This window comes from Pipra filicauda, unplaced genomic scaffold (genome assembly GCF_003945595.2).
Source record: "Pipra filicauda isolate LSUMZ 115617 unplaced genomic scaffold, ASM394559v2 scaffold78_size3787270_pilon, whole genome shotgun sequence".
Taxonomy (NCBI): domain Eukaryota; kingdom Metazoa; phylum Chordata; class Aves; order Passeriformes; family Pipridae; genus Pipra; species Pipra filicauda.
The window spans coordinates 3,735,027-3,758,004 of record NW_024104964.1 but is presented as its reverse complement, the minus strand read 5'-3'; the positions used below and the strand labels follow the sequence as shown (position 1 = coordinate 3,758,004).

The 22,978-nt window shown below is 59.1% G+C and overlaps 2 protein-coding genes across 3 annotated transcripts; one reads left to right on the top strand and one right to left on the bottom strand.

Annotated features, from left to right (window-relative positions):
• Window positions 1-750: 750 nt before the first annotated feature.
• On the bottom strand, window positions 751-11,833 carry GMEB1 (glucocorticoid modulatory element binding protein 1). 2 transcript variants are annotated; one of them, XM_027714626.2, is made up of 11 exons: window positions 11,513-11,833; window positions 10,064-10,225; window positions 9,126-9,208; window positions 8,075-8,199; window positions 7,142-7,245; window positions 6,563-6,717; window positions 5,332-5,460; window positions 4,538-4,675; window positions 3,375-3,497; window positions 2,043-2,737; window positions 751-1,746 (listed from the first exon to the last, which is right to left on the bottom strand). In XM_027714626.2, exons 2-11 carry the CDS (start codon window positions 10,189-10,191, stop codon window positions 1,630-1,632), a joined length of 1,797 nt encoding a protein of 598 aa, XP_027570427.1. In that variant the 5' UTR covers window positions 10,192-10,225; window positions 11,513-11,833; the 3' UTR covers window positions 751-1,629. The 2 variants fall into 2 exon arrangements, with proteins under 2 accessions (XP_027570427.1, XP_027570428.1); XM_027714627.2 differs by lacking the exon at window positions 751-1,746 and having other exon boundaries at window positions 1,959-2,737; window positions 11,513-11,832.
• A 394-nt stretch (window positions 11,834-12,227) lies between these two features.
• Window positions 12,228-22,726, top strand: LOC113984549 (discoidin, CUB and LCCL domain-containing protein 1-like). The gene is made up of 15 exons (XM_027714625.2): window positions 12,228-12,339; window positions 15,134-15,355; window positions 17,972-18,109; window positions 18,501-18,552; window positions 18,735-18,807; window positions 18,929-19,062; window positions 19,202-19,239; window positions 19,362-19,556; window positions 20,226-20,350; window positions 20,432-20,600; window positions 20,709-20,801; window positions 20,969-21,059; window positions 21,216-21,253; window positions 21,415-21,531; window positions 22,247-22,726. Exons 1-15 carry the CDS (start codon window positions 12,228-12,230, stop codon window positions 22,609-22,611), a joined length of 1,962 nt encoding a protein of 653 aa, XP_027570426.2. The 3' UTR covers window positions 22,612-22,726.
• Window positions 22,727-22,978: the final 252 nt, after the last annotated feature.

The following is a 22,978-nucleotide window of genomic DNA, read 5'->3' as shown; positions in this document are numbered from 1 at the left end:
CCCCAAAAGATCCCCGTCCCTCTCAGGTCAAGGATGCATGAAGCGAGCCAGAGGGGAGGGAAGAGAAGGTGGCTGGATGTGGAAGGAAGTGGATCCTTGATCTAAAACCATGGAATCACAGGAGGGTTGGGATTGGAAGGGACCTTAAAGCCCATCTCGTTCTACCCCTTGCCATGGGCAGGGACACCTTCCACCATCCCAGGTTGCTCCAAGCCCCGTCCAGCCTGGCCTTGGACACTTCCAGGGATCCAGGGACAGCCACAGCTTCTCTGGGCAACCTGTGCCAGGGCCTCACCACCCTCATAGGAAACAATTCCTTCCCAATATCCCATCTAACCCTGCCCTCTGGCAGTGGGAAGCCGTTCCCCCTTGTCCTGTCCCTCCATCCCTTGTCCCAAGTCCATCTCCAGCTCTCCTGGAGCCCCTTTAGGCACTGGAAGGGGCCCCAAGGTCTCCCTGGTGCCTTCCCTCCTCCGGGCTGAACATGGGATCTGGCTCCCACTGCTCTTCCCACCTCCAACCCAAGCCAGGAAACACTTCCCAGAGTCCAGGGTCAGAGCAGCTGCAACCACCACTCCCAAACGCAGGCAGAGGGATCCTTGCCCATCCCATCCTGGAGGTGACGGAGTCGCTGCCTTCCACCTCTCCACGAATAAACCATTGGAGCTTAGTTCCATTTTTCCTTTTAATGCAAAAAAATAGCCAAACACATCTTCCTGCCCTCCCCCCGCCCTCCCCAGGTGTGTTTCTTTTTATCTTTGCCTGTTGTTTTGCTTAATATTTCCAGCCAAGCAGCTCCCCCCTCCCAGCCCCTCCCAAACCTCCGCAGCTCTAAAGGCACCCGGCGCTTCCCCATTTCCATCTTCCCACTGAAAAATAAAGAGGGAAAACAGTGGGGTGCACATTATTTCAGCAACGTGCCAGTTCTAATCCTGCCAAGAGATTATAGGAAGAAATAAGAAATAATAATAATAATAATAATACAAAAATAAAACCACCAAAACGAGTAGCAACAAGCACGGAGCAGCCTCAGCACACAGTGTAAACAGAAGCTGTCCCAATCCAGGATCCAGCTCTCCCGGAAAGCAACAGCACAACATGCTTTGTACACCCCAAAAAGGTCCCTGTGGCGCTGAGCAGCCAAGGGAAGGGTCTGGGTTTGAGCTTGAGTTGGTATTTTTTTGCCTTTCTGTGAAAGGCTGAAAGTGATCTCGGAGTCTCCAAGCGGCAGCACCGAGCCTGGCCAGGCAGGGAAAGGGATGGGGGGGAAAGTGCCACGGGAAGAAGTGGGATTGGGATACAGGGAACCCGGAGAGGAGGCCCCAGGGCTTTGCAGCTGGGCTATCTGGGCAGCGGGAAGGGAGAGAGTAAACAAATACAAAAAAATAGAGATACAAAAACAATTTGTGTGGAGGAAGAGGAGGAGGAGAACATGGGCAGCAAATTCACGGACTGTCAGGCTCCCCAAAGCAAGAATAACAATAAAAAAATCCCAATTGAGGTGACAGCGAAGAGTCCGACAGAACTCCCTTCCCTGGGGAAAATAAAAATACAAATGAGGTACCTGTTCCACCCCAAATCCGTCACCCCTTCCCACAGCCACAGCCACATCCACGCTCCAGCCACTGGTTATTGTCTCTCAGATAAAGTCTCTGGGGCCAGGGCAGCCCCGGAGCAGAAGCACCAAGTGTGTGGCTGGTTCCTCCCAGTTGGGTTGTCCAGCAGAGATCCAGTCTCTCCTTGACCCTGCAAACAGGGGGGGATTGTTCAGTGCTCCACGGAGACGGAGCCTTTTCCAGGTCTCACGTGTTTCTCCAGATTTTTTTTTGTTTTAAAAAACAAAATTATATATATATATATATATATATATATTATATACAGGACAATGAAAATATCCATGGAAACAAATGGGGTGGCTGGAAAAGATGCTTAACAAAAAAAAAAAAAGAAGCCTGAAATCAGATAAATTCCCAACTCTTCCCCAAACTGATGCTTTGCCTTCCCCACTAGTCCTCCAAGACCACAATCTCCACGTTATGGACCTGGTGCTGGTGGTCCTCCACGTCTCCTCCCACCACTTTCTCCTCAGTCCTCAGCTCCGTCTCCAGGATCACAGCTTTGCCCTCGGGCTCGTCCGCGTCTGCCTCGGGATCCGGCGCCGGGTCGATCTCTATGATGGTCTGCCCGTCGTCCGAGGTGCCCTCCACGGCCTGGATGGTGGAGGTGATGCCCGACTCCATGGCCACCAGCTCCACGGGGTTGACCACGGCCGCCACGTTGGCCAGGGCCCCGCTGTCCTGCATGGCCGCCGAGCTCAGCAGCGCCAGGCTGGAGGACGGGTGCAGGGTCACCGTGTCCGAGGAGCTGGTCTTGGAGGAGGAGGAGGAGGAGGAGGAGGAGGACACCACGGTGGCGTATCGGAAGAGCTGGGAGCCGGAGGGCAGCGTGTGCACAGTCACGGGGCTGGAGCCCTGGCTGATGGTGGCCACGGGGATGTTGCCCACGGAGAACTGCTGCCCGACGGGCGCGATGGTGATGGGGGAGATGACGGTGAACTGGGGCTGCTGCAGGGGGGTGGAGGGGCTCAGCACGGTGGCGGAGGCTGGGCGCTGCAGGCGGGGTCTCTTGGGGGGCTTGGGAGCGCTCACGGGCATCAGCACCACGTTCTGGATGGTCTGGGACTTGGCCTTCTGGTCCCTGGCGAGTTTCTTCTGCTCTTCCAGCTGCCGCTCCAGGTCTGTGAAGGGAAGGGCACGTCAGGCTGGGGACACCGGGAGCTCCTGGGGCTCCATCACCCCCCAGGGTTGTGACAGGGGACACCCAACCACCCAGCCAGCGTGATCTTGGCATCTCCCTTGGGATCAAACTACACTTAAAGAAAAGGTCAGGTTCTCTTGCCACCCACACAGGTCAGTGTTCCAGCTGTCAGCACCTGGATAAGGCACAGGTAACGTTCCATCCCTGTTGGCTACTCCTACTGGTAAGAAGATGGGCATTTCTGCTCCCCAAGCTAAACCCACCTATAAGGGAGAGTGGACAAACCCCCCTGGACAGTTGGAATTGCTTCCTGAGCTTGGCTGAGTCACATTCCCAGAGCCAAGCACCAGCACTGGGCACAGGAGCAGGACCTGGGGTCAATGAAACATCTCCCTCACCCCCATCCTTCCTCCCTTGTTGGTGGGAACACTGGGAGCCAGAAGCAGCACAGATAAATGCTCCCTCATTTATCCAGGGCAGCAGGGGACTAGGACTGGGGTAAGGACAGATCCTATAGGACACAATGAGGAGGGAGTTGCATTGAGGTTGTGTGGAAGGAAAATCACATTTGTTCCCAAGAGCAGCAGCAGGATGTGAACCTTTATTAGGCACTTTACCTGCTAGTGTGTAAAGAAACTGCTCCTCTCCTTGCTCTGTCTGGTTTTTCCTGTTGTCCAGAACCTTCTTGACTGTGTCCATTAGACCAAATGTGTGGGCAACGTTGTTCAGGACAGCAGCATCTGCAAGGAAAGGGTGCTCAGTCCCATGCAGGACTCAGGTACTCAAAAGATGCTCCTATTACAGCAAAAATTTTCTGCTGCTTTTTGTAAAACTCTGTTCTTTCACAAGGGCTGGCTGACAAAGGCAGACCCAGCTCCCTCATCCTTCTGACATCCCAGGACTAAATAATCCCATTCACATGATAAAGCAAGAGGAACAGAGCTGTGTCACTCAAGCAGCTCCAAACTGCTGCAAATGAAAGCATAATTTGCAATCACAGAGATACAAACGAGCTCTCCACCTACAAACCATCACCCCATGCTGCTGACAGTGTCATTAACATGCCAAGCTCCACTGAAAGCTTTGCAAAATGTCTGTTATAATCCACTGACTTCAATCACTCACAGCTCCCAAAAGCTGCCACCTACCAGACACAAAGATCCGCTAGCCCGAAGTTAAATCAGAAAATTAAGGAAAAAAAAATAAAATATCCTGGGTAAAATGAAGTTTGTGGCTCCGTGGATGTTCTCTCAGGAAGAGCATCAACGAGAGGTGCTCACAGGGGCATGTGCCAAACTGGATTAGGGAACGGATCCAAGTTAAAAATAACCCTAAAAAAGGGGAGGGGAGTTATTTTTAACCCAGATCGTTCCCCTCGTCTGGTTCAGCCCCAAAAACAGGTTTTCTGGCACCACTGAAAGCAGAACGAGAAGTGAGGGGGCAGGACCCTTTGTGTTTGAATAACTCTGCTCCAAGAAGTGACTCTGGAAGAGCTTCCATGAGGGCTGGGAGCTGTGGACAGTCATCTCAAAGTCCCAACAAGCTGCCAGGGTCACTCTGCTCAGGGAACAGGGTGGAATGGTGTGTCCTAGTGCCTTGAAGCAAAGGCACTTCACAGCTGGGCAGGCTGAGAACACATCCAGGCTATGCTCCCACAGCTCAGCTAATGAGTGGGAACTCGTTCCCAATCCTGACTCACCAGCTTTACATGGTGGGATGGACACTTGCCAGGTTTTTTTGCCTGCAGCTGCCCTTTGGAGGCTCCTTCCTCACAACCTACCTGTCATCTGGAAGGGAGACTGCCCCAACCTCTGCTGCACCCCTCTTAGGACTTCTTCTATCTCCTTCTGGATGTTGCACACCACCTCTTCCATCAGCCCCACATCAGCTATTCCCTTCCAGAACATCAGCGTGTCCTCTGGCACAAAAAAGGGGGAAAAGAAGTCAACATGTACAAGCAACTGGCATTTTCCCCACAGGGCCACCTTAAACCTTTCAGGCAAGTGTAACTTTGCAAGGTGACTTCCAGTTTGGGGTAGACAGGACATGTGAAAAAGAAACAACCAACCCCAAAGCAAGCAAAACAAGACTCAGGCAGCAAATTAGAGCAGGTTTTCAAGCAGCTCCGTGACTTCCAAGGCAAAGATGTGAAAAATGTTCATTTCACATCTTTGCAAGATGCAGAGCTTAAAATCTTGAGGAAGTTCTGGCTAAACTTCTGTACTGATCCTAAGAGGGAATGCAAGCCAGAGAGACAGCCCAGAGAGCTGACTGGGAACATGCTCCAGGCTGGCAAACATGTTTTACATCCTTAGAATAAATTAAGAAAAGCCCCTCACTGTAACTAGTAACATCTGAACTGGGGGATCATCCATCAGCCACGAGGCCAGGGCTGAAGTCCTGCAGTGGTGACGAGTTCTGTTTGGCAGGAAGCCTGGATGTCTGGGAAAAGCTGGGATAGCCAAGGGGCTGGGGGACAGCTCACTGCTCAAACTCTCCTTATTTTCAGGATTTCCAACATATAACAAGGGGAGGAGAAGGGAAAAAACCACCCAGCAAGCAGCCTGGGCTTACCTGAGATCTCATCAGTGTCCTTTTTGATGCCCTCCTCAGTGGCCATGGTGACAGCAGCTGTGAGAGCCGAGTTCCACTCGATGCCCTCCTCCATGCTCTCCTCCGACAGCGCGATCTGGGTGATGCTCCCTGCCAGAGAGCCCCTGTCAGCTCCCTCTGGAGCTGGAGTGCCAGCCTTGGATCCCTGCTTTGATTCCCACCCCCTCACCCCTCCCGAAGCTCTCCTTCACTCTCAGGTCAAGTTTGTGCTTGGCTTCTTTCAACCAAATGCTTCTTGTTGGAGCTGTGGCAGCGAAAGGCTCTGGGAGTTCTGGAGGGAAAACTATGTGCCCTCCAAAAAGCAGAGTGGGGTCCTCACACCAAAAGAGCAGAAAGGGATCAGAATAAAGAAGGGAACAAATAAGGCTCAGGCAACCTTCTCACCTTGTATCATCCACAGGGACCCCTGCACTCCAGAGGTACCCTAATCCCTCAGGAAATGATGGAGTGGGGGTCCGAGCTGGTTTATAGAAGGGAAATGGATCTGACTCAATCTGGATCAAATTTGGGACTAAGCCAATGTGCAGCCACTGTAAGGTTTTACCACATGGCCATGGTACTTTCCAGGAGATTCTCCTTAGCCTATGGACAACTCTTCCATCCCACCCACACATGGACTCTTAGAAATGTAACCCACCCAGCTGAGCAATGCCATAAAATTGGGAATAGACTTAACCTCAGCAAAGAGCATTCAGGATCACTGAGCATTTGCAGTTGGAATGACAATCAAATCATGTCCAGCCATCACACCCAGTTCATGGATGTTCTGGAGGAGCTCAGCACCCCTAAATTCATTGTCAGAATGAGCCCAGCTTTTGCCTTTGTAACAGATTCCCAAATGGGAAATACATGGGAAAACGCTGTGCGAGCTCTCTCAGGCGTTTGCTCACACGGTGATCCCAGAATAGGGATCCCTTCAAGGCTCTCAATCCCTCTCCTGGCTCCCAAGGCTGCCTCTGGAAAGCATCTGCTTGATGCCAGCTGCTTACAGTCCCTCCCAGTCCTGCACAGCAGAGCTCCCTGACAAATGCTGCCGACACCTCTCTGAGCAGACACAAGACACACTTTCCTTCCCAAAAACCAGAGCAGTCTCCTTCAAAACAGTGGGACCACCCTGCTGTGCCCGGGGAGAAGGCGGGAGGGAGAGGAGCATGAGAAGGAATTCCTATGGCACTGGTAGCTGGTTTCCTACCATCAGCTGAGGTCGGGGTCTGCACCACGCTCTGCTGCCCCGGCACCGGCGCTCGGGCGCTGCTGATCAGGAGATCAAACTTGGTGCTCCGACACGTGTTGGTGCAAACTTTGTCGTGCTGGTAGAAGTCAATCTGCCCCGAATCCATCATCTTCCTGTGCAGGGAGTGGGGAGAGAACCAGGCTCAGCTCAAGGCTCAGCCTGGAGACAAAACGGGTGTGTTCCACATGGGAATGCTACAGCCATGGGAAGGACACGGAAAGGGAGACCTCAGGGCCACCCCGCGCACAAAAAACGTCCTGCAAGGCTTTCAAATGGCAAACACAAGCCATCCCCCAGCTTCACGTGCAGGGCTCCAGTCCTGTTCCACCCCACCAAGTACCAGGACCCCCAGGTGAGGCCACTTCTTCCAGGATGAGGGATCCTGGATCACACCACAGGGCCAGGATCTCTGCAGGGTGCTGGCCAGGTACTGTGAGGCTCCAAGAGACCTCCTGGGGACTTCAAAGCGGACAAAATGCCTGCTCGGGGTCCTGCAGCTGCAGGGGCGAAGCCCAGAGGCTGGACAGGGTCAGATACCTCAGCATGATCCCTCCGAGGCGAATGGCCCTTTTCCAGTCCTTCAGGGTGGATTTCCCAGCCAGGTGAACAAAATGCTTCGGGCTGATCAGCTGGTCATTGAACTGACGAGACAAACAAAGGCTCAGCAAACAGGGAAACGTCATTTGGGAAGACTGGGACATCCAACACAGCCAGTCTACAGCCCCACTTCCACTCAGAGAGAGGAGCTGCTTCTCAGATCCCTCCCAGCTTTGATCCCCTGGGCACAGCAATTCCTACAGCTCGAGGATGGATGTCTGCAGGGATGGCCTGCCACCATCAGCATTCAAACCACACAGTCTAACCAAGAACAGCCCTGAAGGCTCTGTATGAACCAAATCATCTCCTGTGAACATGTCACCTTGGAGATCCTTGCAGGAGCTCCTGTTACATCAAATAGCCCAGGAGCTTCCAGCTGACACAGGTGTTCCCTCAGGCATTCATTCTGTCCTGCTCCAGTGACTCAGGTAAATCCCACTGAGGGGGAGCAGCACATGGGGCTCAGACTCATATTTGCTGTCACACTGCCACACTCTCAAGTGGGAAAAGGTTTCTCTTCCCAGTGCAAGATTTCTCTTCCCAGTGCAACCTGCTCCCCAAGGAAGTGACAGGAGTGGAGTACCAGGACTCCGAGGGAAAGAGGGAAGGAAGCAAAGCTCCTCTGAATCTCAGCACACCTCCCCTGCCTGCCTTCAATCCCTCCTCAAGGGCCAATATGGCTGTGAAATCTAAGATGTGTGATCTCCTCCTCTCCTCTTCCCATGCTTCTTCCCATCTAAAAACAACTCGAGCACCAACAATCCAAAGGCAAAGCCACTCAGTTCCAGGACAAGGTTAGGATGAAACACAAGAAGTAAGGAAGTCCTGTGGAGGTCAAGCAGAGAAGAAATCCATGGGGCGTTTTCCCCTTACCTTCACACACTTGACATTGATTCCTGGACAGACAAACTTCTTCCAGAGCAGGATGGCCTTGCTCTCCCCGCAGGTGATGGGGTAGGCGATCTCGATCTCCTCACTCGTTTCCAGGGTGCTGGGGTCTGAGGGAGGAATGGCTCAAAATGAGACTTCCCACCCAAGAGGCTCGAATCCCACAAGGCAGGAGATAGGAGCTCACAGGTTGTGAGATCTGCACTTGGGAAAGCAAAAAAAGGGCTTATCCCAGTTCAGGATCAGTCCTCTCTTAGTCTTCTCCACGTACTAACTCCAAAAGCAACTGGCATCTGCTTTTTGGTATAATGATGCCCAAAATTAAGCTCAGCTATCGGGAGAACATGAGACCAGAAATCCAACACATCTGTAAGGGGGAGGTGTCAATGAGAACAATCTTTGTGGCAACAAAATGGCTTAAAATTTGAAGCACAGATCTCTCTCAGATTCTTGGAGCTCTGGTATCTCTTTAGCAGCAATATCAGATATTTACTGATAATATATTCACTTCACACATAGAGTTTCTGCTAATACTGCCAAAAGACCCACACCCACACAGGAAGCAGAACTTTAGTCAAGATCTAGTGACAGCACCCAGCGACAGGAGCCTTTTCCCACACACTGCTCAGGGAATGGCAGGGAGCACTTGGCTCTTCTGAGCATCCAACCCAAACCACCAGGCTATTGCTTCAGCAAAGACCCAGCGACCAGAGCCTGGGGCTCCAGGCACCATCATTCCTCACCACCATCCTTCCTGCTGCCAGTGCCTGCACACCACGACTAGGGTGACATCCCGGCTCCCCTGGACCCCTTGGGAGCCCTTACCATTCACTGCAGGAGAGCCAGGATCTCACTTCCAGGACTTTGGGACCAAGCAGTAACAGCAGACTCTTATTCCAGAGTATGCCCAGCCCCTGCACCCACATCCATGCTTGGGAATCAGCATCTGCAGGGGCAGAGCCAGAAGGAAGCCCAGCGGACTGGAGACACCAGCCCTGCACAGGAGGGGATCTGTCCATGCTGAGGGGGAACTCACCAATCCCTTCTTCCAGCTTGTGGATGGTGTGGGTTTCCACGGCCACCACGGCAGCACTGGCCTCGGAGCCCTCCTGGTAAATCCTGTGGTGAGAGTGGCCATCCATAAACAAACCATGGAAACCATGGGAAATCAGGATGCACAGCACGGGGTTAAAATTTCGGCTCCCTCCTTCTGCCTGTCTTTGAAGGACGTGGATTTTGTCTGGTGCAGTGTTTTTTGGCACTAATAATCCCAAGGACTGACACATGCAGAGGCGTTCCCAGTGCTGTCAGCCCACCCTCCATGCTGCCAGCACCACCGAGGCAGCTCTGCAGTCTTCCCTGTGCCTTCTCCTCTGCTCTCTGTCACCCACAACAGCAGGAAGAGGAGAACAGTGTCCCAGGATGTCCCTTCCAGCCCTGTGTGCCACTGCAGCACAGGCTGACCACACAGGGGAGTCACTGCCAGGCCCACAGCCACCCTGCTCTGTGAATATTATCTACCTGGCGCCAGTTTTTTCACATCCTGATTGATCCAGAGTGAAAATGAAGCACCAAGGGTGCCACAAAATTCCCTCCACATCCCAGCTTCACTGTATTTAAGGATTATTTTAGGGGAAAGCTGGCACAGAGGCACAGGTAGTCTAGACACACAGACCACCAGGTGCAGCAGCTGCAGCGTGGCCAAAATCCACCCCGGGGCTGCAGAGGGACAGCACCACTGCCACGATCCACAGGCAGGATCCCTCAGAACACTTTCAGCCCTTGGAGGCCCCATGACAGTCACACACACAAGCTTTTTCCTGTTGTATTTTTCCCTCTCCCCTGTGTGGCACAAACCCGACACAGCCCTGGAAAACGCCACGACGCTCTGTCCCCACGCCAGGAAAACCCACAGATCCTCCCACCCCCATGGCATCCCACACCTCCCAGTCACACCAGTGCCACCCAACTCACCCTTGCTGCACCGGCTGGAGCTGCAGGATCACCTGGGTTTTGGTATCCTCCGGGTTCTCCCCTTCATTCCCGTCACTTGGTACAACCACCACATCACCCACAGGGACGCTCACCTCGGCATTCGCCATCTCTCACATGAACACGGTGAGGTTTTCCTCCTCCCTGTGGATCACGAGAGCTGGGAACAGATCCCACAGGCAGATTCTCCCCCACCAGTGCCATCCCACTCCTGACTTCCCGAGCTGGTGGCTCTCCCTGGCCCTGCACCCCCGAGGCCAGGGAAGCAAACCCACATGGAGGGTTTTGGCAAGAGCTTGAGTTTCCAAGCCAGCCCCTGGGGTGCTCTGATCCACCTCTGGGATGCTCCGATCCTTTGCTACCAGGAACATGCCTGGGGATGATCCTTCCCAGGAGAAACTGTGGTGCTGCAGGAGAACCTGGAAGGGAGGGGGGTCACAGAGCAGCTGCACTCCCAGGGATGTTCCTGTGGCTGTGCAGGAGGCACAGAGGTGGTTTTGTGACAGCTGTGGGGCCAGGATCACCCCCTTGGGGTGTAAAAGCTTCAGGGAAAGACAGACTGTCAGAATCATGGAATGGTTTGGGTTGGAAGGGATGTTAAAGATTGCCCAGTCCCACCCCATGCCATGGGCAGGGACACCTTCCATAGCCCAGGTTTCTCCAAGCCCTGTCCAACCTGGCCTTGGACACTTCCAGGGATCCAGGGGCAGGCACAGCTTCTCTGGGCAACCTGTGCCAGGGCCTCCCCACCCTCCCAGGGAACAATTCCTTCCCAGTATCCCATCTAAATCTCAGAGATCTCAGGTCGGGACATCCCGGCGGGTGACGGGGGTCTCGATGTCCCAAGCTTGGGGACTCACCACCACAGGGGCCACGCTCCAGCCATGGGCTCCCCGGGGATCCCTGCGCCTCTCCCAGCTCCGGGGGGCACCCAGGCCCCCCCGGAACCTCCCAGGACCGCCCGATACCCCCGGAGGGGTGGTGGGGCTGCGGCTTCCCCAGGATGTCCGGCACGGGGGGGCCGCCAGCACACGGTCAGCCCCGGGCGGGGGTCGCCCCCAGCGCTGGTGAGGGCTGGGGTGGGGGGGTCCCTCCCCATGTTCCCCGGGGGGGGTCCCCGAGCGGCGGTTCGGGGGTCGGGGGGGGGTCAGGTCCCCCCGGCGGCGCGCGGCGCCCGAGGGGCGTGGCCTGCCCGGGGGAGGGGGCGTGGTCTCGCCCCCCCCTCTCCTCCCTCCACCCCCCCCTCACGGCGCTGCCCCCCCCCCGCCCGCCCCCCCGCGGCGCGCGACGTCCGCCCTCACGGCGGCGGCGGCGGCACGTACGGCAGCGACCCCTCCCTCCCCTCACGGCGGGGGCCGGGCCCCCTCGCGCCCAGCCCAGCCCCGCCCCGTCGCGCCCGCACGGCCCCTCCCGGCTCCTCCCGGGCCTTACCGTCGGCGAGCGGCCGAGAAGCGGGGGCTGAGGAACGGGGGGAACGGGGAGGGGGGGGAGCGGGGGGGAACGGGCCGGGCAGCGCCCGCGCATGCGCAGCGCCCGCCGCGGCCTCGGCCGCCAGCACTTCCGGCCGCCGCCTGCCTTAAGGGGCCCGCGGCGCTGCCGCCTGGTGGCCGCCGGGGGTATCGCCCCCGCCACGCCGGGACACGAGATGAGCGGGGGCGGGGCGGTCACGGCGGGGTGTGCTCGCCCTCTCGCGGCCATCCGAGCAGCGAGAAGTGGAACGCGGTACCGGGCATCTCCACACTGCGACCCCTGAGACACCCCCACGCCGCCAGACCCCCCGCTCCCCCAACAGCGAGGCGCCGCTTGATTGACAGCGAGGTGAACCAATAGCGATGCGGGGGCGGGCAGCGACAGCCAATGGGTGCGAAGGAGGCGGGTGCAGCGTGGCGGGCGTGGCGGTCCCGGCTGACTGACAGCAAGATAGACCAATAACGTTGCGGAAGCGCGGCAGCAGCCAATGGCCGCGCGAGAAGCGGAAAGAGGGCGGGCTCTACACGGTGGGTGTGGCAGGGGCGGGTGGCTGACAGAGAGATGACCCAATAGCAACGCAGGGCAGGGCGGAGGCAGCCAATGGGCGGGGGGGGCGGGCCGGGGCGGTGGCGCGGCGGGGCCGCGGCGGGGCCGTAGCGGCGGCGGCGGGAGGAGGATGCGGGCGGGCGGCGGGGCGGCCTCGCGGGCGCTGGCGCTGGCGCTGCTGCTCCGCCGCTGCTGCCTCCTGCTCGGCCCGCTGGGGCTGCGCCCGGCCGCCGCACAGGACGGTGAGTGTGGGTTGGGGGGGCACCGGCGCCGGGAGTCCCCGGTCCCACCGGCAACTCCCGGGGCTTCCCTTTCGCTCGCCGGATTGGGGAGCAAGGCTGGGTATGGGATGGGGAACGGGAGGGGGCTGCTCTCTGTCCTGGTGAGTTCCGGGACGGGCTCCTCGCTGTGTCCCGGCCGGGATCGGACCGGGATGGGCTCCCGGGAACGGGTCCTTGCTGTGTCCAGAGCGGAGCGCACCGGGACAGGGTCCTCGCGGTGTGCTTGCCCCGGTCTCGATCCGGGACGAGGTTCCTGCCATCCCTCTGCTCCAGCAGCGATCGGGGACGGAGCCCCCTCCATCCCTCTGTCCCGGTACCGGACGGGATGGAGCACATCCATCTCTCTCTCACGGTCCTGATCCGCGTCCCTGCCGTCCCTCTGTCCCGGTACCGGACGGGACGGGGTCCGCTCCATCCCCCTTCTCCGGTACGAGCTCCCCGCTGCCCCTACCCCCCCTCATCACCCCGGTCCTGTTCCCCCCGCTCCCTCTGTCCCCACTCCCAGTACCTCCTGTCCCAGTGGTCCCGGGGGTCCCGGCTCCGTCCCGCCCCCAGGGCTTTCTCCAGGATCCCTTAATCCCCGGTTAAGAGGATCGCTGGCGCTCCCGGTGCGCAGTCGGGAGAGCCGGGCAGCGGCTCCATCCCAGGAATGCCGCGGAGCAGTGGGATTTGCACCCGCGGGGTCCAGGACGACCCCGAGGGAATGTTCACCCAGACCTCATCCCGAAGTTGATGTTTCCCGGTGCCGCTTGTCCTCAGCTCATCCAAGAGCGAGGAGAGACAAGGACGGGGCATCCAAGGCATCGTTCCGAGCGAAGGGAAACTGAGGCACGGGGCCAGGGCGGGATGACCAGGGGCACAATCCCGCTGCGTCCCCCAAGGTTGGGACACATCCAGTTTTGGGACACATCCTGCACAGGGTTTCCAGCGGATCCGAAACCCGCTGGTGGACGCGGGGGAGCTTTCCCGGGGCCGGCGGCGTGACGGAGGCGGGAGTGTGCCGGGCTTTTCCCGGAGCATCGCCCTGTTGTGTCTTTCCTGCATCCTGTGAGAAAACAAACAAATCCCTGGCAGGACTGAGCCCAGCGGGGGCCCGGCCGTGACTTCGCCCTCGCCCGCCGGAAACCCAGTTTCCACATTTTTTGGCAATTCAGGGTTTTTTTGGGGGGGAGGGGAGGGCAAGTCCCCCGTGGCTCTGTCTTGGCTATTCCTGGCCCCTCGGGAGCATCTCCGGAGCCGAATTCCCAGGAGTGCCTGCAGCTCTCGGCTTATCTCTGGCGTGGCTTATCTCTGGCATTCCCTCCCGGCACGCGCTGGCCACACTCGGGATGTTTTTAACAAGGATTTCCTTTCCCGGGGTGTTTTTTTTTTCCTGGAATGGATCCCCCCAGCTCCTCCGCACCCACCAGCGTGGAGATGGAGCTTGGAGGGGGTCCATCCAAGGCCCCCGACTGGGCTCACTGGGGTCTGGCCGTCCCGGGCAGGGAGGGTTTTTCATGCAGATCCCAACGGCTTTGCCTTTCCTTGCTGGAAACTCCCCCGAAATACCCCGAATTTCTCTCCCCCCAGCACAGCAGCCCTTCTGGCAGCCACTGTCCCGGCAGCCCTGGGGTCCCCACTGCCCCTCCACCACCCTCAGTCCTGGAAGGTTTGATCCTTCCCAGCTCTGCTCCATCAGCATCCAGAGGGAAAACTGGGGGATTTCTCCCGGTCCCACAGGATGAACCCCCCCAGTTTGGCCTCCAGCCCTTCCCGCAGGCTGGGGAGGAGGGAGGGGGCTCCGTGGGGGGGGCTGGCATCTTCCACCTCCGGCGCCCCCCCTTTTCATCCCTGCAGGATTTTCCCTTGCCGGCACTTTGTGCCGTCTCCCGGCGACGGCGAGGGGAGCCAAGGCTGGGCAAAACCCTGCCCACCATCCCTTTTCTTTCTGGCTGTGCCAGGAGGATGCTTGGCAGGAGCAGCAGCTTTTTGGGGAGGCGGAGAGAGGGTGGGCACTGGACCCCCACATGCCCCCAGCCCACACAGAGCGGCTGAGCGACGCTTCCCCTCTTTCCCTGCATCCCAACCCTGCCCAGAAGTCCCGTCTGGATCCCAACACCGGGCGCTTTCAGCTGGTTTCCAGGATGTTCCCTCGTGCCTGGGGGCGGTGAGCTCAGAGAAAAGCCCCTTTTGTGGTGGGTCTGGCATCGCCCTGGGAAGGAGGCAGTGGGGATGCAGCTGCCCAAGGTCGTGCTCAAGGTCAAGGCGGGTCCTGGGGGGCTGCCCAGGGCTGTACAGCCCCATGGATGGGGGTATTTCCTCCTTGAATCCCTTTGTGTCCCCCCAAATTGGGGTTCTCCTGGTCTGGGGGACAGAGAGGAGCTGGAAGTGCTGGGTGGCTGTGGGGAGAAACTGAGGCAGCTTCATCCCTGGATGCCCCCAGGGATGAATCTAGGAACCCCTCCCTTTCCCCCCTAAGATGTCTGGAGTTATGTTACTTAATGAACTGGTTAAAAGGCAGTGCTGCTTGCCTTTTTTTTTTTTTTTTTTTAATTTTCAAAAGGAGATCTACTGCTGAAGGCTTCCCTGAAAATTAAGCACTGCTGCTGAACCAGTACCCCCCCCTCCCAGTGCAGGGGAATGGCCAGAAAATCCACCCCCAAAAAAAAAAAGATGTTTTGGACTAGGAAAACCCATTTGAAGGTGCTGAGGGGGGGTCACACCAAGGGGGGGGAAACTGCAGCAGGGAGCTGAGCCCTTCCCGGTGTCTCCACAGGGAATGGCTGTGGCCACACACTGCTGGCACCCCACAGTGGCACCCTGAGCTCCAAGAACTACCCGGGCACGTACCCCAACCACACCATGTGCCGCTGGCGGCTCCAGGCGCCCCTGGGCACCTCCCTGCTCCTGGCGTTCGGGGACGTGGATCTGGAACCCTCGGAGCACTGTGCCCACAGCTCCCTGCTGCTCTCGGACCCCCAGGCTGGCACTGCCTACGGTAAGGGGGAGGTCCCATGGGGAGGGGAAACTGAGGCAGAGCCCACCCAGGGGCTGTGGGTGGGGTGTGGGGGGTGATGTCAAGTGACCTGTGTAGGGACAGTGTTGGGAAAATTTGGGGGTTTATCTGATTTTGTCATGGGAAGGGGAGGAGGGGGTATCCAAGGAAGGGGGTATTTGAGGAGGGGTGTATCTGAGGAAGGGGGTATCTGAGGATGAGGGTATCCAAGGAAGGAGAATGTCTGAGGAGGGAGTTATCCAAAGAGGGAAATACCTGTGGATGAGGGTACCCAAGTACAGGGGGTTATCTGAGGAGTGCATTATCCAAGGAAGAGGAATATCCAGGTATGGGGGTACCTGAGTAGGAGGGTACCCAAATACAGGGGGCATCCGAGGAGGGAGATATTTGAGAATGGGGATATCTGAGGAGGGGGGTACCCGAGGAGGGGATTATCAAAGGAGGAGGATATTTGAAGATGGGGGTATTTGAGGAAGGGGGTACCTGAGGAGGGGGGTATTGCCAAGCTGGAAGGGGGGAGATGTGCAGTTGGGACCAGATGCAGCTGCTGATGAATTAATTCCATCGGCCCAGCCACTGCCCAAGCGCTTCCAGGATTTTCCCAGAGAGATTTAATGGTCTTGGAGGGATTTGGCAGCACCAGGAGCATGATGGGTGCCAGGGAAAATGTCTCGAGGGGGTGGGGGGAAGCATCACGGGTGAGGTGGGATGGAGGAGCAGCCCTGGTGAGGGGCAGGGGACACGACAGGAAATACAGGATGGAAGGGAGCCAGCGTGGACCCACATCTGCTCCCGGGACTGGGAATTCTCCCTGTTCTCCAGGGCTTTCACCCTTTCTGGGGTGGTATCCGGAGGGGTGACAGCACGTGAGGTCCCTGCCCCCATGGGACATGTTTGTCCCCAAAGCCAAGAGACCTCCTGGCCCGGGCTGAGACGGAGCAATGTGGGAAAGGGGGGACCCCCTGATGATGCTCCCGGGAGGCTGGGGGAGGTGTTGGGGGGCTGGGGGAGGTGGCCAGGCACCCACAGCCCCTTTGGATGCCCTCACCAGGACCGTGCCAGTGCGTGACACAGGGCTGGGGTCCCTCTCCCGCAGCCGGCGCCGGCCCTTGAGGAGTCCCAGATGTTTTTCGGGAAGCGGCCAGAGCAGGCGGGGGCCGTGGGCTCCTTCCTGCTGACTCAGCCCCAGTGTCTGGCCCCTGGCCTGATCCTGCCTGGAGACGTGGCTGGGTCCCCGTGGGGGTGGCAGCCTCCGGCCCTGGGGCTCAGCCAAGGGGTCCCAGGGTGTCCCCAGAAGCCAGGCAGACGTGGCAGCTGCGACCCGGGGCAGTGGGTGGGAAATCTGCACGTGTCTCATCTGCATCTCATCTGCATATCGTGCAGAGCCCCCCGTCCTGTCGTGTCTGTGACCCTGTGACATCCCTGCACACACATGTCCCACGTCCCCTGGGCTCTCAGTTCACACCAGGCAGGGGGAGGGTGCAAGTCAGGGTGGGGGAAACTGAGGCACGGCACGACCCCACATCGTGGTGTCACCACGGGAGGTGTCACCACCAGCCCCATGGGGACACAGGGACACAGCTCCGTGTCCCCCAGACAAGGATGGTGTTTGCTCAAAGCATCTCTGGGCACCCCGAGCCCCCAGTGATGGACGTGACACAGAGCAGAGCGATGGGGGGGTGGGTGGGATGATGGCAGTCTGGGGATTGGGGCCACCTCTGGTCCCCAGCTGGAACCAGGGATGTCCCTAAGGAACCCGCCTGCCTGCTAAGCCGAAGTTTTAATCAGGGAGATGGAGATTGCAAATTAATGGGGATTAAACGGGGGCGGGATTTAGGAGGCAGCGCCGGCAGCGCCTGTGAGAGGGGAGATGGGGAGGGGACACAGCCCCCGTTTTGGGGTCCCGTGGGGTGATGCCACATGTGCCAACCCTGGCAGTGGGGGATGTGGTGGCAGGTCCCCATAAGGGCTGGTGACCGCTCATGCCATCCCAGGAGACATCTTGGGGTACCCCCCAGGAACCTGATCCGCTCCCATGCCCTCATCTGGGGGCTGTGTGTCCACCCCCGTGCTGCTTGTGGCTGTGGGGGGACAGTGTGGAGGGGAGGGGGCAATCAGGGGGGGCTGCAACCCAGGTCCTTCCGTGGCATGGATTTAACTGCTCTGGGGATGGGGCCACTCTGGGTGTGGGGCCACCCTGGGGCTGGGACTGCCCTGGCACGAGGTCACACTGGTATGGGACTACCCCAGGACATGAGACCACCCTGGGCAAGGGGACACCCTGGCATGGGACCACCTTGGGACGTGGGACCACCCTGGGCAAGAGGACACCCTGGCATGAGGTCACCATGGCATGGGACCACCCTGGGTGTGGGACAACCCTGGGCATGGGGCCACCCTCAAGATGGGGACCCTTCAGCACCCTGGGGCTGGGATTACCTTGGGGATGGGCCACCCTGGGTGTGGGACAACCTAAATGCCTGAGCTCCCCCAGCCCTGGTGAGGGCTGAGCCGGGGGAGGTGAAACCCTGGGGTCTGTGTGCCCTCACCTGTCCCCAGGGAGCCCCAACCCTCTCCACGGCCCCGTCCCTGCGGCAGGGCCCTACTGCAGGAACTCCGTCCCCTCTGCCCCGCTCCTGGTGACAAACTCCAGCTCTGTGACCGTCCTGTTCAACAGCACCAGCCACCGCTCGGGGCGAGGCCTCCTCCTGTCCTATGCCACCTCTCAGCACCCAGGTGAGGGGGGCATCCCCTGGGGGTGCAGAGACCCCCCCCCAGGATGTGTCTTGGCCCATGGAGGGGGGCACGGCCTGAGGTGGAGGGAGCTCCTTGCTGACCCCTGGGTGGGCTCCCATTGCCCTGAATATCCATGTTCTCCCTGACTGGGGGCACAACATGGGTCACCCCCAGGTCAGGTGGCCAATATCAAACAGAGCCACTCTAGATGGTGGCACAGCTGCAGGGACCAACCCTACCCCTCCAGACATGGGGATATGGGGTGGAAAACCCAAACGTGGAGCAGGATTTGGTTGGGAAGGGCATGGGAATGGGGTGCCCTTGGGCAGAGGTGGGTGGGTGTTGTGGGGTGGGTGGGGGTCCCTCACCCTGGGGTGTCCCTGCCTTGCAGACCTGGTCTCCTGCCTGGTTCGAGGCACCCACTACACCCAGGAGCACATCAGGTGAGTGGTCGGGGGGTGAGTGTTCCTGCTTTGGTGTCCCCACCCCGGCAGTTCCCATCAGCCCTGGTTTCACCCCATCCCTCTCCCAAGGCTCTTGGGGTGCAGCTGCGGTGGGATGGGGAACAGGGAGGGTGTGAAGAGGGGCAGAGCAAACCCTGACCCCCCCTTGCTGTGCGTTTCAGCGTGTACTGCCCTGCGGGCTGCAAGGACATCCATGGGGACATCTGGGGCAACCCCAGCCAGGGCTACCGGGACGTAAGTGTGGGACAGTCTCCAGCACATGTGGCCACTGCCTGGCACCCCCAGCAGCCCCCAGAGGGTGGTTTGGGCCTCGGGGTGCCCCGTGGGGGCTGCTCTGACCCCCTGCTCCCTGCAGACCTCGGTGCTGTGCAAGGCCGCCGTGCACGCCGGGGTGATCGCGGACGAGCTGGGCGGGCAGGTCACGCTGTCCCGGGAGAAGGGGATCACGCTCTATGAGTCAGCCTTTGCCAACGGGCTCCACTCCAAAAGGTGGGTGAGCAGGGGCTGCACCCCACGCCCGGCTGTGGGAGCTGCCTGTGCTGTCACATGGCACAGCCAGCCCTCGATTGCAAACCCCCCCCCGGGCTTGTTCACCAGCCTGATGCTGCCCCTGCTTCCCTCCCCACAGGGGATCCCTCTCTGAGAAGCGACTTGTATTCCACAAAGGTATTTTTTGTCCCACTCCCCCTGAAATTAAGGCACTATTTGGGCTGCCAATCCCAGTGCCACCCCCATGCCACGCCTGGTTGGGGGTCCTGAGTTCCCAGCCTGCCGCCTCCTGTCCCCAGCCTGTGACGATGTGCTGGAGGTGGCCGCCTTCAACGCCTCATCCTGGTGGCACGAGGTGGATGTGCTGGGCCAGGTCAGGGCCTGGGTGGCCGAACGGGCAGCACTTGGCACCGCCGGCCACTCCTGGGCAGCCGAACCCAGTGCCGAGACCACCTGGCTGGAGCTGGACCTGGGCACCCGCAGGAATGTCACAGGTGAGGGGGACAACAGCTGCCCGTGTCCCTGCTCCACCCTGACCACTGTGGTGACACGGTGCCAGCCCCGTTGATCCCCACAACACCACACCCCCACAACTCCCAGCACGCACTGGAGCTCCTTGTGTCATGGTTTTACTGGGATACAAAGCAAATCAACTCCCCCCCCCGGCTGTGCCCTGTCCCCCTTTTTGTCCCTTCTTTCCCCCCCCCCCCTTCATCCGCGGCAGTTTCTGGGACGAACAAGTTAATATTATGCTCTTGCATCTGGTGCCAGCGAGCGCCTTTTGTGCTTCGGAGCCTGCCCAGAGCGGGGGCTTTGTGCGCCGGCGGCCGGCCAGGAAAATGGGCACATTGTCCGCCCGGAGGCTGGAGGAGGGAGGAATGTGGGGCTGGCAGCCGGGGCCGGAGGTTATCGGCTGCTGGGAGCAGAGCGGCGGGGGGGGGTCCCGCGCTGGAATCTGCCACCCGAACCCCTTCCCGGGGTCAGAGGGACCCCCCTCCCGGGGTCAGAGGGACCCCTCTCCGCTGGGTGATGTCCTGCCCTCCTCCTTTCCCGGCTGGAGTGTGGATGTCCAAGAGATGGGGGTTATTCCAGCCCTGCCCCAAGCTCTTCCCCAGTCCTGCACCCCGTGACTGGCAGCGGGGACCCCCCTCCTGCACCCACAGGCATCATCACAAAGGGCTCCTCCGAGCAGCTACGTGACTACTACGTGACATCCTACCGGGTCTCCTCCAGCCGCGACGGGAAGAACTGGAAACCCTACAGGGGCAGTGCCAGCCAGGAGGACAAGGTGGGCATGGAGGGGACAGCAGAGGGGCTGAGACCCCCTGCCTGTGGATATTCAGCTTTGGCACCTCTTTGCCCTCTCCAGGTCTTTGAAGGAAATGCCGACAGCCACGGGGAGGTCTCCAACGCCTTCATCCCCCCCATCGTTGCCCGCTACGTCCGTGTCACACCCCAGAGGTGGCACCAGCGCGTGGCCCTCAAGGTGGCCCTGGTGGGCTGCCCCCTGGCGCGGGTCCGCGCGCCCCGGCCCTATGGTGAGCCCTTCCCGAGGATCCCACACCCCCCCATCCCAAACATCCCTCCCGGGACCGCTGCCTCCCCAGTGCTGCTCCCACAGTCACGGTCCCCGCTCTGCCCCACAGTGCCCAGTGTCCCCAAGGAGGTCCCTGTGCCCACCAGCCGCCTGTCCACCCACACCCCCATCCCTGGCATTGCCCTGGACCCGGAGAAGGCAGGTGGGTGCCATGAGGGGCACAGCATCGTCTTGTGGTGCTCCTGGTGCCACTGGGGCTTCATCCCCCTGTGACAACACGTTGATTTTCTCTTCTGGGGGCCCCGGGTGGGCTCCTGGCACCCCTGGGTGCAGAGGGGTGGGATGGGCTGATGTGCCCTCCCTCCCCAGGCTCCACGCTGCTGGTGATGCTGCTCATTGGTGGCTTCGTGCTCCTCTGCTCTGTCCTCCTGCTCCTGGCTTTCCTCTGCCATAGGAAAAGGTGGGTCCCATCCTGCCCCCCACTTTAACCCGGCATCACCTTCCCAAAATGTGGCAGCTTCATTCAGCTGCTCACTCAGTGGGTGTGAGGAGGTGGGTGATGGTGGGCACAAGGTGCCTGGGACCCCTCACCCCACCTTGCTTCTCCCCTTGGCAGGAAAGCAGCAGCAGAGCTGAACTGTGGGATCACAAAAGGTAAAGGGTCCCCAAGCCCTCCCCAGAACCAGGAGTCCTGTGGGCCATGGGGTGCAGCTGGTTTAACTGGTGCTGCTGCTGAGCCCAGAGCCATCCCCTTCCTGGGGGGACCTGTCCAGGTGACAGCCTGGGACAAACAGGGGTTTCTGCTCCCTGCCCAGGGTACCCCAAACTGGAGTCAAGCCAGGTGTGCTCCCTGCAGAGCTTGCAGCCCCCCAGCCTGGCCCTGTTCCCCACGGCACCTGCACCAGGAGACCTCAGCCGGACCCATTCCCCAGGTAACAGGGACAGTGGGGGGCAAACAGGTCCCCCAGCCCAGAGTCAGGACCGTGTCTCCCCCACTGCACCCTGGGGACACTCTGGGGTGTCCATTCCTTTCCCCTTCCCGTCCTGGTCCAACCCCTCCTGCATCACAGTCCTATGCAAAAGGGAGACCCTTTTGGGGCTTATTATTTTATAATAGTAGTAACAATAATAATAACAACAGAATAATAAAAGAATAATAAACAGTAATAAAGAATAATAAATAATAAATAAGGATAATAACAATGGCAACAATTACAACAATAATTACAGCAATAACTATACTATTACTAAATAATAAGAACAACAATAGTGATATGGGTAATAAATAACAGCTATAATAATAAATAATAAGAATAACATTAATAATAAGGATGATAAATAACAACAATAATAATATTAATAACAACAATAATAGCAAATGGTAGTAGTAGTAATAATAATAATAATAATAATAATAAATAATTCCATCTCAATCACAGCCGTGGGTATTAGAGGGTGGCCAGGTGGCACCAGGAGCCCTTCTCTGTGCTGGGGCAGAGGGATGTGGGGTCCATGGGGCGGGCATCCTCCCCCTGGTTTTGGCACAGCTTTTCCCAGCCCCGGGGGTCCAAACGCGCCCACTTTTTCAACCCACCCCACCCCCCTGTCCCAGCCCCACGCCCCCCTGACCGCGCAGCCCCCTTTCAGAGTACGCCGAGCCAGACCTGGTGCAGGTGAGCCCCAGCAGCCAGACGGGTCCCTCCACCTTCAAGCCGCTCCTGGACGAGGGCTACACGCTGCCGCTGGTCCTGAGCCACTACGACGTGCCAGGGAAGCACCACGAGTACGCGGAGCCGCTGCCCCCGGAGCCCGAGTACGCCACACCCTTCAGCGAGCCCGAGCCCCCCGGGACGCGCCGCAGCCCCTGCGGCATCGCGGGGCCCCCCGGGTGCCCCCCGGCGCGGTACCGGACCCCCGCCCCGCGGCCCGGGGAGGAGCGGGCTGGCAGCCCCTGCCCCGAGGGGTCCCGCGGGGACTGTCCCCTCGCACACGTGTATCACGAAGCCTTGTGAGGAGGGGGAGCACGGTACCGGGAGGGGGGGAGGATGTGCGGGGGAGGGAGCTTCCCCGCGGTCCCCGGAGGGCTTTTTTAAGAATAATCCTATTTAAATATATATATTATATATATTTATATAGATAGATGTATGTATGTGCTCCTCCCACTGGTCCGGGGTGTCACGGCGATCATCCTGGGTCACCCAGCGGGTCTGGGGTATCACAGGGGTGGTCCCTCCGTTCTGAGGCATCACCATGATGGTCCCTCTGCTCCCACCGGTTCAGGGTGTCACAGGGACCGTCCTGCCTGTCCGGGGTGTCACAGGGATGGTCCTTCTGCTCCCGCCGGTCTGCGGTGTCACAGCGATCGGTGTCGCATACCCC